Source organism: Bombyx mandarina, chromosome 20 (genome assembly GCF_030267445.1).
Source record: "Bombyx mandarina strain Sakado chromosome 20, ASM3026744v2".
In the NCBI taxonomy this organism is placed as follows: Eukaryota; Metazoa; Arthropoda; class Insecta; order Lepidoptera; family Bombycidae; genus Bombyx; species Bombyx mandarina.
In genome coordinates, this window is record NC_143226.1 from 7,498,024 (window position 1) to 7,513,206 (window position 15,183).

The 15,183-nt window shown below is 41.3% G+C and overlaps 1 protein-coding gene across 3 annotated transcripts in view; it reads right to left on the reverse strand.

Moving 5' to 3' along the window:
- Positions 1–634: 634 nt before the first annotated feature.
- LOC114249418 (oxidative stress-induced growth inhibitor 1) overlaps positions 635–15,183 on the reverse strand; it is a 50,621-nt gene continuing 36,072 nt past the window's right edge. For all 3 annotated transcript variants that reach the window (XM_028182998.2, XM_089736043.1, XM_028182996.2), the window contains 6 exons: positions 14,985–15,084; positions 5,567–5,839; positions 4,390–4,499; positions 3,824–3,975; positions 2,530–2,690; positions 635–1,385 (listed from right to left, as the gene is read on the reverse strand). In XM_028182998.2, coding sequence (XP_028038799.2) covers positions 663–1,385; positions 2,530–2,690; positions 3,824–3,975; positions 4,390–4,499; positions 5,567–5,839; positions 14,985–15,084 — 1,519 coding nt within the window. In that variant the 3' untranslated portion in view covers positions 635–662. The remainder of the gene's footprint in view (positions 1,386–2,529; positions 2,691–3,823; positions 3,976–4,389; positions 4,500–5,566; positions 5,840–14,984; positions 15,085–15,183) is intronic.

The following is a 15,183-nucleotide window of genomic DNA, read 5'->3' on the forward strand; positions in this document are numbered from 1 at the left end:
GTTTCGGGCGACGTCAACTGTTTAGCATTCGGTCTACAGGATCAGGACCAGTGTGATGTGGACCCTGTTGGCCTTCGTTACCTACCGAGGGGTAGGGCTTCAATTTTAGAAGACCGTAGTACGGAGCGGCGTCTCTAACCGCTGCGGACGCTGTTTAGGGTCAACACCAGACCGCGACTCAGTTAAAGCATGACAGCAATGTAAACAGTAATCTTATATACAGTGTGGCCGGAACATTGACGTCCAAAAAAAAAATTTAGGTCCTTCGTGTCGTGGGGTATCCGAATCACCCCCATGTATGTTCCGCGATTTTTTATAGTTTTCGAGCTATGAATTTTTTTCTAAATGCTGTTCGTTAGTCTCGGTAAAAGTAGAGGACGACTGGATCGATTTGGCTAATTTTGGTCTTGAATTAGTTGAGGAAGTCCAGAGTAAGTTTTAATATGAAAATTCTCGGAATTAAAAAAAATTTTGTTTTTCCTTCGAAGTGTCCCTCGTCGGACGGATTCCTTTTGTTTGTTTAAAGTTTATTTTATACAAAAGTATAGGTCTTTTACTTATCGATTGAGGCACTACCAAGTCTGCCGGGTGTTATAATAGTACGTTATAAAATTGTCAAATAAAAATCATCGCATCACTATAAAAAGAATAATTTATTAGAATCACAATGTAGCATTGGTCCGCTCCGCGCGGTGCATGTGCGCGACGGCCGCTAGGGCTCCGCCGGGCACGAAGCGCACGAAGTTGTCGGCGGCGACGGGGCCCAGCGCGTACAGCCCGCGCGGCGCCGCCAGCAGCTCGTGCGTGCCCTTGTCTATGGCCAGCGGGTTGGCGCGGCAGTCCACGGGCTTGCTGCGGTCTATGCCGAAGCCGATGCCGTCCGATAGGGCCTCCGCCGCGCAGCACCGGCCCTCGCCCCCGCACTCCGCCGGAGCACCCCGCTTGCCGTTCAACTCCGTGTGGTGGAAGTACCTCGACCTGCAGTTCTGTAGACTCTGACCGACGACGGACTTCAAGTGGTGCCAGTGGTTCTTCAGGAAGAATTGTTTGTCGTCGATTTTCCGTTTGGCCTCGTCGGGCGCGCGCCCGCACGTGCATTTCGCCTTTATGTCGATGCGGTCACGGTTCAAATTCGTTTGCAAGAAAAACAGGTCCGGCTTCGACCCGATGAACGCTCCTATGATCGAGACGGTCACTTCCTTGGTGGTGTCGGTGCGCGGGTCCAGCAGCCGGACCCGCTTGGGCCGGATGAGGTCCTCGTCGTCCGCGTCGCCGGTGCGGTCCGCGGACAGCGGCGTCACGTCCAGGATGACGTGGTCCGGGAGGGAGGTGTACCCGGGGAGCGAGGCGTGTCCGGGTCGCTCGCCGCACATCAGCCGGTACACCTGGAACCAGACGGGGCGAGTTACACAGCGGGCCGGGTGTGAACACGAGTAATTATAAAATAGAATTGATTATTTTAGCGTTCATAAATCGTCTTTTCGCATCAAAAGTGTACAATTTCCAAAAAAATTCGAAATTGAGTTAATATGCGGAATCATTTGGTATCACCAGTATTTTTCTAATAAATACTGTCAAAAGAGCGATGATTAGTATTCGTTTTTTTTTTTAGTTTATCTATGATTTGACTACTATGTATTAACAAAATTAATACATAATTTTATCTCACTTTAAAAGACAGAAAATGTAACTGGTACAAAATAAAAAATGAATGTTGCAAAGATGATTAATATTAAAAATATCACATGTTAACCCTTTAAAACACTCTCATTTTGAGATTATACAGTTTTAATGCGAGAAAACGAAATGTCTGTTGCAGGAAGAATTTCATATGTTAATTTATTATTACTTGTCTTTGTCACTCCCGCGTAAATATAATGGGTCTCGCTCGCACAGATGCAATGACCGCCGGTCTCAGGGAATGTAAATCTTTTACCTGAGACCGTAAGGTTTGTTTTTGTTTGCGTGTTGGCCTTGAGCAGTAAGGCAAGCAGTAACTCCGATACAGAGGAATCAGATTCTGTTTTTCGTTTCTGCCGAGTTAGTAATTTTATTTTATAACTGTTATAGTATAAAATCTTAATATTTAAATAATTTATTATAATAATAATAATTTATTTAACAAGCTAGTATTTTTTTTCTCCTTTAAACATTGTATGTAAGCCAAACTTAACCCTTCGACTGAACTGAAGCACTTAAGTTAATTTCTGTTACTAAGCACCTGAAGATCGCCTAACTTTGCCTTCTTTTGTTTGTTAATGTATGTTTTAGTTCTCGTAAGTCTCTTAGAAATGGATTAATTCTCCGTATCTTCAGATTCGTCTTTCTCAGAGTCTAGTAGATATTCCGGCGCCTTAGTAACAGAAATCGACAAGGAAGGCAGTCAAAGGGTTAATACAAAAATGTTAGTGACCACTGTCGGTAATGCCGGGGACAGAGCCGAGCCGCTGCCTACTGCTAAAGAGGTAATTGTATGGAATTCGTCCTGCTCCGCAACTGGACTGTAGTGTCGGTGTGGTGGCGACGCACCTGGCAGTAGTCCGGGTAGAGCTGCGGGGCGAGGCGCGCGAGGGCGGGGGCGGGCGCGCGGTGCACGTGCAGCACGGGCCGCGCCGCCGCCGCGCACAGCAGCACGCCGTCCGCCGCGCTCACCCCCGACCCCACCACCAGCACCGGCAGCGGGGACAGCCCTGCACGCACACAATAAACGCAACATGATAAAAACGATGTGTGTGTGTGTCTGTGTGCAAGTCACACACGGCAGAAGTGAAACATATAAGGGTCAACCACTTCACAGTGCAATAGAGCAGCCGCACCCCAGGGGAACCGCCTGCATGCTCATGGTATCCCAACGTCAGGTAGGTAAGATATAGCAAGAGAAATACGAGAACGTCTATCAACTGTGTAACATCTCGTCATCGCGATCCAGGAATTGTTGAATTGATGTGGAGCGACATGTGTTGATAACAAACTAAATAAAAATAAAATAAACATGGCGCGTAACGAAAGAAATTAAGATGGCGCGTAACCGAAAAAGGTTACATACGTTTTTTTCTGCCTACGTCGATAAAGAAGAACTTAAAAAAAAATTATTGCTTAGCTGGGTGGACGAGCTCACAGCCCACCCGGTGATAAGTGGTTACTGGAGCCCATAGACATCTATGACGTAAATGCGCCACCCACCTTGAGATATAAGTTCTAAGGTCTCAGTATAGTTACAACGGCTGCCCCGCTCTTCAAACCGAAACGCATTACTGCTTCACGGCAGAAATAGGCGGGGTGGTGGTGCCTACCATGCGGACTCACAAGAGATCCTACCACCAGTAAATTACCAAATGAAATATTCCCTGAGGTTATGTGCTTGGCATCTCACTCGTCCCAGAGCACTTTATCGTAACAAAATCCTATGCTTTTTTTAACTACATAATAGTAACAGTACAGATTAGTAGATGCTAAAGTTAGACAACGCCTATTGACTACACAAGTGTGAAAATATATTTAAACATGAGTAGGTACTAGTTATGTTTTTGAAACTGGAGAAGCGAAGGTATCATACCATACAGCCTAATCTTTCATAAATTTTTTTAATAAAAAATGATGATATGGAGTGAAATGAAATAAAGTTAATTAATTTCAAACATTAATCAATTGGCATGAAATGAAATGAGATGATTTAGGATGAAATATAATCTCATTAAAATTGTGGTTAATTACGGACACTTTTTCAGTAGACTTTTTGGAGGATCCAAATTTTTTAAATGTCTGAATGGCAAAGGGTCTACTGCCCATACAGCCTAGTGTGCTGTTCGCAGAGTGCACGTACCGGGGTGTCGGAGCGCGCGGCGCAGGGCGGCGGCGTGGTGCGTGGCGTGCGGGGCGGCGCGCGGGAGGGGCACCCCCCGGGCCGCGCCCCCCGCGCACACCACCGCGCGGCTGCACGCGTACCGGACCGCACGCAGCGACGCCTTCTCGTACCTGCACACAAACAACACTCTCAATGGCGCTGATCCTCCTGTGTCTGCCGCGGAGCAACCATACGTTCTGATCTAAAAGGGTGGACAGCCAGTATATGGTACCATAAAGACCTTGACCAAGCTGTTTTTTTTATTGCTTAGTTGTGTGGACGAGCTCACAGTCCACCTGATGTTAAGTGGTTTCTGGAGCCCATAGACATCTATAAGTTCTAAGGTATGGTTCCAGCGGTTCCCTTGAAACCGAAACACATTACTGCTTCACGGCAGAAATAGGTGGGGTGGTGGTACCTACCCGCACGGACTCACAATAGTCGGCGACATTCGCGCGGTGATGTCCGTGAGCTCCTGTAACCACTTCACACCTTCACGGTTCCAGTACCAATTCACAATTATAATGACCAAAATGTGTATTTACCCGGTGACCAGAAACTTGGCTTTCCGTGGACAGCAGCGGTGCTCGCAAGGAGGACCCGTCTCCGGCATCAGCGTGACGCTGGTCACGACCACGCCGTTGCGGAAATAACGCTGGAATTATAATAAACGGTCGTTAATGATGGAACGGTTCTGATCGTGATTTTTTTGAGGTAATGAGTATGGACATTAACATTTTTAATACGCTTTTATTAGCTTCAGACTTATGTATGTATGTAAAGGAATCTTTGAACATTATTTTGAATCAAAACGTCAGCTTCACTCGAAATTTAGTGTACTTATTAAGGACCGATGACAATACAATATTAAAAAAAAAAGTTTAAATAAATTGAAATTCAACTAAAAAATGAAAAACAAATAACAGTTTAAAAAAACTAACAAAAATACGCTTTTATAGAAAATCCAACTGAAAAAATCTATACATATAAATAAAATTGGAGTGTCTGTTTGTGATATTGAAATAAACGCTTTTTACTACATGCATATGAATATATATACGGTACGTACACCAAGATAAAAATTTTTACAATTTTTGTCAGTCTGTCTGTTTGTTCCGGCTAATCTCTGAAACGGCTGGACCGATTTTGACGGGACTTTCACTGGTCATAGGCAGCTGGTGATATAAGGAATAACTTGGGCTAATTTTTTTAGAGTAGCTTCGCCCCGCGGCGTCACCCGCGGTACGACAATAACTGCGGGTAATATCGCGGGACTCAACTATCAATATTAAATTTTATGTTTCCGACGCGAAGCGAGGGCGGGTCGCTGGTAGAAAATAAATTTGAATAAATCTGAACTAAAAATAGTGTAAGAAAAATTGTTTTATGGTAAAAAAAACGTGGGGTGCTTTTCAGGATATTATCAAAATAATCCTTCTACTTATATCTGTTCATAAAATATTTATAACTACTGATACCATGCACCCCACGCTTTTTTACATTAAAATCATTTTTTTTTCTTACACTATTTTTAATTCAAATTTATTAACATTTATTTTCTATTTTTTAGTTGGATTTTCTATAAAAGCGTATTTTGTTAGTTTTTTTAAACTATTATTTATTTTTAATGTTTCTTCACGAAACGTTTACTAGAGAGCCTATCCAGGGTTCAGTGGTGGCTAGAGAGCTCATCCAGGGTGCAGTGGTGGCGGGGGTTCATACCTGCAGCTTGCAGGCGTGCACGTATCTCCTGCAGTAGTTGGCGACGGCCCGCGCCGACAGCCGCTCCGCGCCGCCGTCCGTGTGCGGGGGCAGCGTGAGCCAGGCCGCCGGGGACAGCGTGCGCACGTCGGGCGGGAACGTGTGCCAGGCGCCCCCCGGCGGGCCCTGCCCCAGCACCACGTGCTCTATCTGCTTGTCGCTCTCGTAGCGCCACTCGATGAGCGAGTCGGCCTGGACGCCCAGGTCCGCGCAAGGCCTCAAAAGAGCGTCCATCTGTAATTGAAATTCGCGATGCTGTGTCTTTTGAAGTCGTCGTGGACTAAAGGATGAGACGTCGTGTAATAATAATCAAACCCGCAAAATTATAATTTGCGGGTAGAACCTCTCGAGTCCGCGCGAGTAGGTACCACCGCCCTGCCTATTTCTGCCGTGAATCAGTAATACGTTTCGGTTTGAAGGGCGGGGCGGCCGTTGTAACTATACTGAGACCTTAGAATTTATATTTCAAGGTGGGTGGCGCATTTTACGTCCTAAACCAGGTGAGCTGTGAGCTCGTCCACCAATCTAAGCAATAAAAAAAGGCCGGTTATCGTTCTCGTCGAACCCGTCGCTTGCGACGAAGGGCTGAGCGAGTAAATCGAACCACAGACACAGCCCACTGAGTTGCTCGCCGGATCTTCTCAGTGGGTCGCGCTTCCGATCCGGTGGTAGATTCTGCGAAGCGCTGCTCTTCCTAGGGTTAGTTCGATGAATCTAGAATAACCCCTCGAGGTTACTCGAATAGATAGGAAAAAAAAACAATGTGTTTAAGGAAACAAATTGCACGACTGATGTGAGCGCGGGCGAAATCTTCTTTTTTTTTTTTCCTACCTATGCTGATAGCCTTGAGAGGCTATTTCAGCTTACCCTAGCTTGTGTAGGTGAGCTCACGGGGCTCAAATCGGAGAATTGCTAACACCGCCCTAGCAAGAGCAGTACTTCGCAGAATCTACCACCGGATCGGAAGCGCGACCCACTGAGAAGATCCGGCGAGCAACTCAGTGGGCTGTGTCTGTGGGTTAAACGAAATCTTCAGTTCATATCGAGTTATACAGAAACATAGCTGAGACCCCTTTTACGGTTTAATCTCGGGTTTTGATACTGCCATTATACCATTACCATATGATAATAATATATATATTGCAATTGACATCGAATAGTTTACGGTTTTCGCGTTGATGGACGACTGGAGTGTTATTATTCGTCGACATTTTAATATTGTGCTAACTACCTATAGTGTAATCTTTAACAAAATTGATTCTTTACATTTGCGTTCCTTTTGTCGTTAAACATAAAAAACTGGTATAAAAAGAGAATTGGTATAAAAGAAACACGATTTACGCGAGTGTCAGAAACTATGGTTTACTGTTGAGATATTTTTGGAACGAAGTTCCTTATCGCGCGTTGTGAAAGGGGGCTAGACGGAAAAAATTCTTACGAAAAGTTGTCACGACACTTTTTAGATCCGTCATTCTGACCAATCAACGTGTAGGCGCTTACCGCGTGACATTGCTCGTATCCGATTGGTCCGCGTAATGAGTACAGTTTCTCGAGATAGCGTTTCAACAATAGTAATTTAGTTCATAGTATTGTTTTTTTCTTCTTCATAATGCCGTAATTTATTATTATAACTTAAAAAAAAATTTACTATTCCTTAACTAATTAATCGAAAGGAAGTTCGTTCCATCCGGGTGTCCCTTGACACCTCTGAAGTTTTTTATTTTTATTTATTCGGTTAGAGATATGCGCTTCTGAAGTCAAAATAAGCTAAAGTTAAAAACGAAAAGTGAAATCACAGAACCGGTTAGAACAACAAGGCTCTTTGAATAGTTTTGTAGTGGCGCATACATTCTCTAGTTAAATTAATTGTAACTAGAGGTCCCGCAGTAGTCGAAATTCGACTATAATTAATTGGAATTGTAAGTTTGTACACTATTATGATTTTATTTTATACTTCTATAATCACAAATTTCGCCAAGGCTACACTATAAAAAATATTAACAAAGACAAACAATATTTAATCTATTCTCAATTTGACAACAGACTTCAAGAACAAAAGTTTGACGATAAATAGTATGCATGCGTGTGTGCGTCAAATACATGGTATGTAGTGTGTGCAATGTTTTCTTTATTGATTTAATGTATCTTTTATGCATTATTTTAAAAAAATATTAGCATTGTGCACTTCTTCTCTATATTGAAGTCTATATTGAAGTCGTCGTGGCCTAAAGGATAAGACGTCCGGTGCATTCGTGTTGAAGCGATGCACCGGTGTTCGAATCCCGCAGGCGGGTACCAATTTTTCTAATGAAATATGTACTCAACAAATGTTCACGATTGACTTCCACGGTGAAGGAATAACATCGTGTAATAAAAATCAAACCCGCAAAATTATAATTTGCGTAATTACTGGTGGTAGGACCTCTTGTGAGTCCGCGCGGATAGGTACCACCGCCCTGCTTATTTCTGCCGTGAAGCAGTAATGCGTTTCGGTTTGAAGGGTGGGGTAGCCGTTGTAACTATACTGAGACTTTAGAACTTGTATCTCAAGGTGGGTGGCGCGTCTACGTTGTAGATGTCTATGTGCTCCAGTAACCACTTAACATCAGGTGGGCTGTGAGCTCGTCCACCCATCTAAGCAATAAAAAAAAAAAAAAATCTCTATAAGTGTGGGAAATTTCATACTCCTCAGTCCGCGCAATTTTCGTAAAAAGGGATACAAAGTTTTTGCTTCACGTATTATTATTAATTGAATAATTTGAATTTCACGCGACACGAAACTCGCTCGATCTTTTTATTTGATTCCCAGCGAGCGTGTAGACCCAGACAATCAAAATGGCCGTGAGTTCCGACTTGTAGACCGGACCGGAAGTTATTTAAAATACTATTATAATAAAAAAAACAGCATTCAGGAAGTCAATTGAATCACCTTTTTCATTTAATTCAGTAACAAAAACTAAAATAGAAAATAAATCACGTCATGACTTTTATTTGTGAATAGATTAATTAATTTGAGTTTGGTTAGCGTGGTATTTACATGTGATGCGTAGAGAGAAGATACATGAATGAGACTAGGAGATGTATGGAAACGGTAGGGCAATGTAGAGGGGGGAAGAGGTCGACCAAACAAGACTTAGATGGAGTGTGTGAATGACTATATGAGAGAGAGAGAGGAGTGTTGAGATGACGGCTGATAGAAGAGAATTGAAGAGAAAAATTATCTGTGCCTACCCCACCTAGTGGGGTAAGGTGGAGAAAATGAAGAAGAGATTAATTAATTTGACTTTAAATGAGTTTAAGACAAGCATTGCGGCCTCGCGGGCGTTATACCGGGTTATATTGTTAATGTTTACAATTTGCCTCAAACTATATGTACAAATGTTCACGTATGCTCACGTATCCATTATATGCTAAACTGTCACACAGCAATAAGCGCGAGTGGTCGGGGGCTCGTATGCACGGCCTAGCATCCATAATTACGCTTTTTTTTAAATATTTAACGGTCATTTACTTATTATAACAGCTCCTTTTGAAAGTCATAAGTACGCAATACATTTAAAAAAAAACCGTTACCTATCTGTGAGATTCGAACATCGGTACCGTTGCATTGCTTGATACCAATACACTATAGTCTAGTGACTAGACATCTAATCTTTTAGGCCACGACTTTGTCATTATTACTTACTATGTTGGTACTTAATTAAATCGATTTCCAAAACATTTAAAAACGTCAATGTTGGTAGTCCTGCTTCCGCGAAGGCCAACGAACGACAAAAACGATTGCCATATTAAAATAACCCGACGCACAAGGTTAAGCGCTGGTCGTTTTAATTATTTATAGACTTCACGAGAATGTAGTAATTAAATCAATCAGTTTTGTAGATAAGAGGTCAATACTAAATTATGTCTTACGATAATACACGTGCCTGCTTCTGTTTAAATTTTTTAAAGATTAAGAATTAGCACACGAAAACTGGTTCGACATTTTTAACGACACGTGTCCTGGTCTCAAAAATAAACTAGTATCCAAGTTTCTTTGTTTATAATTGACTAGCGACCCGCCCTCGCTTCGCTTCGGAAACATTAAAACACACATGAAATCAAAAAAATAAAATAAAAAAAAATAAAAAAAAAGTAGCCTATGTTCATCAGGGACAATGTCGGCTTCTAATGGAAAAAGAATTTTTCAAATCGGTCCAGTAGTTTCGGAGCCTATTCGAAACAAACAAACAAACAAATCTTTCCTCTTTATAATATTAGTATAGATGAGAGAATGTCAAGTAGTTAACTCTTGTTTTCAAGTTATTTTCAAATTTTTATTTTTGTCATACTGTTAACATTTAAATTTAGCCTATTTTTCCGCTGTTTGTAAAATAGCTGTAACATGTCTAAATAGTGGGTTTGTTATAAGAGATTGCTGTACATGCCTGTAACTGGCTTACATACCAGGACTTAATTTTATACATGTTAATTTTAAGCTTGAATGTTTTGTGTGTATTGCTGTTGGTGTGTCTAAATAAATAAATAAATGATTATATTTATTTTTGAAATTGAATTATTTAGGTGAAATAGTATTAAAACGTTTTTCAGGTGATCTTAGATCTAATAGCAACAATGTAATGTATCGCAGATATTTACGAGGTGGCGTTTTCTTTTCTATGGCAAGATACTAGGATTTACTGGGGGTAGGACCTCTTGTAAGTCCGCATGGGTAGGTGCCACCGCCCTATCTATTTCTGCCGTGAAGCAGTAATGCGTTTCGGTTTGAAGGGCGGGGCAGCCGTTGTAACTATACTGAGACCTTAACTCATATCTCAAAGGCATTTACGTTGTCTGTGTGCTTATTTATTGTGTTTAATGTATGTTTTATTATATCGACGCTTGAAAGGAAAACGTGACTAAGCGACAATAACTGCTTTGTACATAAATGATAGGCAATAACCATATTCGATGCGCAAAAAATATATATTTCTAGATCTATTGTAATAATTTCAATCCTACAGCAGCTACTAGCTAGATTCTACTACAGCTAGATTCGTTAAAATAAATTTTGTTTTCAGGTATTTCAACTTTAAATTAGTCTACTGTAAAGTTCACGCATTGTCGCTTAGTCACGTTTGCCTTTCAAGCGTCGATATGTTTCATTGTTTATGGGCTCCGGTAACCAATTAAGGGCATCGTCCACCTACCTATGCAATAAATAAAAAAAATCACAAATATTAATAACAAATTAAAATACAACAACACTGCCATGAAAGGAAAAAAAAAAAGAGATGATGTAAGGATTCCAAAGTATTGCCTCTTACATTCAAATCCCTTCAGATATACATAAGATATGGTGTATTAAAGAAACCCTCACACACGCACAGACTCTCAAAAACATTACCCTTATTTTTCGGCGGTTAAGGGCGGGTTAAGTGAGTACATCTTCGGTCATCGACCCTCGCCACCGACGCACATAGTAAAAAATTAGTTTTATTAGGCGGTGACACTAAGTAGTTTTTTCCGCTACCTAGTAGCTGTTAGCTAATGGGGACTATTCTGATAGATGAGCTCACAGGGCTCATCCTAGGAGACATAACACTAGCCCTAGCAAGAGCAGTGCTTCGCAGAATCTACCACCGAATCGGAAACGTGACCAACTGAGAAGATCCGACGAGAAACTCAGTGTGTTGAGTCCATGGGTAGTACTAAATAATATATCGACCGGCCATATGATACATACTAATAAGGATCAATTGTGTAAGTCTAGTGGCGACACGATCGAATGACTTAATGGGTATTGGGTCAAGGATTCTAGTCTGGTCACTTAAAAGTTTTTATTGTTAGATGTTTTTTTTAACGACAAGGCGAAGGCAAACGGTGTTTTACTGACTAGAGATACTTCTTGAAGGCTCTTGGAGTAACCCGATGACGTAGGCCCAGCGGGTTCAGTGATGCTCAAATTTTACAATGGTTTCATCTAAAACATGGATTAATGCACTTTTTTTTTGGTTTTTTTGGCCGGGAGCCTAGCCTCCTGTGAGGTCCCCGGCTGCTGCGAGACCGCGGGCTCAAGGATGTTTTCAGGGACCTATCCACTAAACGACTCCCCCCTGCACTCTACCGCCGTCAACACCACAACCAGACCTCGTATATCACCCCAGGACGTCCGGTTGGATTAATGCACTAGATTAGTTTTTTTTTCTCCAATTTTGGAGATTGTTGGACAAAAAAATTTAATGAAAAACGATCTATTTTCGCGTTTATTGGTTCCCAAATGCTATTTGAACGCTCTCTGACATCTTTGTACAACTCTTCGGATCTTTTGTAAAAACGGCAGCTATAATATCTACGCAATGTTAATTCTTCTCGGTGGATACATGAATAAGCACGTGTTATGTGTTGTGATATAGCGGCACGACTACATCGGGTGATTAGCCATCGAGTTACACGTGCTTCTAAACTATAAGACGATGATCGATGTGGCGTGAACGACCTAGTTACTGAAAAGATAAAATCCCCAATGAACTATACCGTCGAGACGAGCTGACCTAGATATAGTATTAGAGAACGCAGCATTCGCTATTTCAGTAGCTAAACGTCAGACTATATTTAAGTTTCCACTGGCTCTCAAACTTTTCGTAAGGGGGACTGCGAAAAATCTATTTTTAAATTTTTTGGTTCAGTAGATTTTTATTTTGCCTTACAATCCAAGATTGAAGATTACAAGTTCCGCCATGCATTGCACGCATGATTCGTAAACTACGCGTACTCGGAGCCATATTTACTTGAAATACCAACAAAAAAAAAACTAAAATGACAAAAAAAAACGAAAAACTATTATCATTAAATAAAACTAATGTTATAAATAAATGAAGATAAGAAATTATGATATATTGGTCGCTGCGGGTTGTTTGACCTATTGTAAAATTCCGTTAGCGGTTTCGCATTGACGTATTCAGCACTGATTTTACTGGTGGAAGGACCTCTTGCGAGTCCGCGCGGATAGGTACCACTACCCTGCCTATTTCTGCCGTGAAGCAGTATAGCGTTTCGGTTTGAAGGGCGGGGCAGCCGTTGTAACTATACTTGAGACCTTAGAACTTATATCTCAAGGTGGGTGGCGTATTTACGTTGTAGATGTCAATGGGCTCCAGTAACCACTTAATACCAGGTGGGCTGTGAGCTCGTCCATCCATCTAAGCAATAAAAAAAACCATTGCTTCGTCCCTATTCTTGTTAGCCATAGATAAATCGACGAGTTGATTAAAATTTGCGAAGGTCAGTTACGGCTTAATCTTGGATTACATTATATTTATCTTTCATCTGTTGTTTTGTTTTGTATGTTTAGTGTAGTTTTTTTGCGACGCAACATTTTATTACGTTTAAGAATTTCACGTTTGATGATGATGATGTATCCTCTTCATTATTTACTTCACTTTTTTCGAGTCGTAAATATCATGTTACAAGATTTTACAAAATCCATATACTTCCTGCAGAAACCAAATTATTTTCAAATACGGTGCACGAAAATGACGAAGTTAAATAAATACCTAAGCCTTTATTTAATTAATTTATTTATGACACTTCATGTTTTGATATACAGTGGCGGACTTAATGCTGAAGTTCTTAAATTCTTTACCAGTCAACCAAAGATAATGCAGAGGAAATAATGGTAGGTTTTCACTGGCGGTAGGACCTCTTGTGTGGCCGCGCGGGTAGGTACCACCATCCTGCCTATTTCTGCCGTGAAGCAGTGAAGCAGTGATGCGTTTCGGTTTGAAGGGTGGGACAGCCGTTGTAACTATACTTGAGACCTTAGAATTTATATCTCAAGATGGGTGGCGCATTTACGTTGTAGATGTCCATGGGCTCCAGTAACCACTTAACACCAGGTGGGCTGTGAGCTCGTCCACCCATCTAAGCAATAAAAAAAAAGGTGGCATTGAAACACAACACGCATACACATACAAATATATACCCACATATGTATATATTTCAATAGATAGAAGAGGTGGTTGGCGCTTATCTAACTCTTAGAACCTCTTATCATGAAGATGAAAACCAAGTCAAACAAATATCCCGACCTCGAGATATGTAGTGTTTGTTTTTATTGTTTTTTTTAATATGTATTTTATTTCTTAAATTAGACGGTAGTTTACACAATGTTTAAATAATGAAGAAGAACAAACGAGTCGGAAACAGAGAAAGCGAATATAAATCATAACACTAGTTTTAGGTGCGGTTTTATTATGTCTCAAGAAAACCTCAAAGAAATAATCGAACCCTTTTTTACTATTTTACCTCCCATCCACAATGGGGTGCCTGAGTACGGCCCTTGATATATAATATGTCCCCCGCGTGCCCCGACGATAAGATACCCGATATTTTAAAGGCTATTGCCGTAATTGTTGTGTAAATTACACGCAATAATGTTTTACGTTTTAATACGTTTCATAATAATTAAGATAGGGAATTTTCTAGATTAAAATTTATTTCAATGTAACGCGTTTCGTAATTTTTAATCGAATTCCTCGTAAATACCAGTCTAGTAGGGCAGCTTCGTGACCCAGTGGTGACAACACGCAATGTTCTTACACTGCTCTAGCGGCTCATTTAGAAATTTATTTACTGGTGGTAGGACCTCTTGTGAGTCCGCGCGGGTAGGTAGTCCGCCTTACCTATTTCTGCCGTGAAGCAGTAATGCGTTTCGGTTTGAAGGGTAGGGCAGCCGTTGTAACTATACTTGAGACCTTAGAACTCATATCTCAAGGTGGGTGGCGCATTTACGTTGTAGATGTCGATGGGCTTCAGTAACCACTTAACACCAGGTGGGCTGTGAGCTCATCCACCCATCTAAGCAATAAAAAAAAAGATTTTTCTTTATTTACTGATTTATGCAGGCGAGCATAAGGCCCACTTGATGGAAAGGCACATCAGCTGAGTCACTCCAACACTGAAGACTTTCCTCGATACATTTAAAGTTCATTGTATATAGATCTGGAGGGTATGTGACAAAAATGATATCCGGAAATGACCTGTATTGAGCGCAGATCGGACAACAGAGAAACAAGATCGTCACTAATAATAATATTCGACAATTTCGGACGAAACTAACCTAAAGTCTTTCATTTTCATTAGAAAAACCAGCCACCAGTATTATTTTAAAATGTGTTATAATTCGACTGACCCGGTGGAGCTTTAATAGGTTTTCTCTGTGAGGGTTGATAGGCTTCGTGGCTTATAATCGCCATTGTATTGTAATTGCTGTCCTTCCCCTCAGTTTAAACGAGCCAAAACAATTTCCCCCCTAGTTCCGCAAGTACGGTCCCACAGTCGAGACACAAGATGATGATTCAGACCTTAGCGCTGAAACAACAAAATTTGCGAAGCTCACCAATATAGGTATCGGGTTTTGACTTCTTCCTTCCAATCCCTCGGCCAACTCCGCGAGGTCTGCGTCGTACAGGCTCTGGCCTTCGGGAAGGTTTGAAAGTCTGGAACGAAGGTGAACTTAAGTGGAAATTGCTGATGAATTAAGTGAAATCTGCTGTTCGAGATACGGTTGAAACCTCAACTTGGTCGCTTCACTGCAG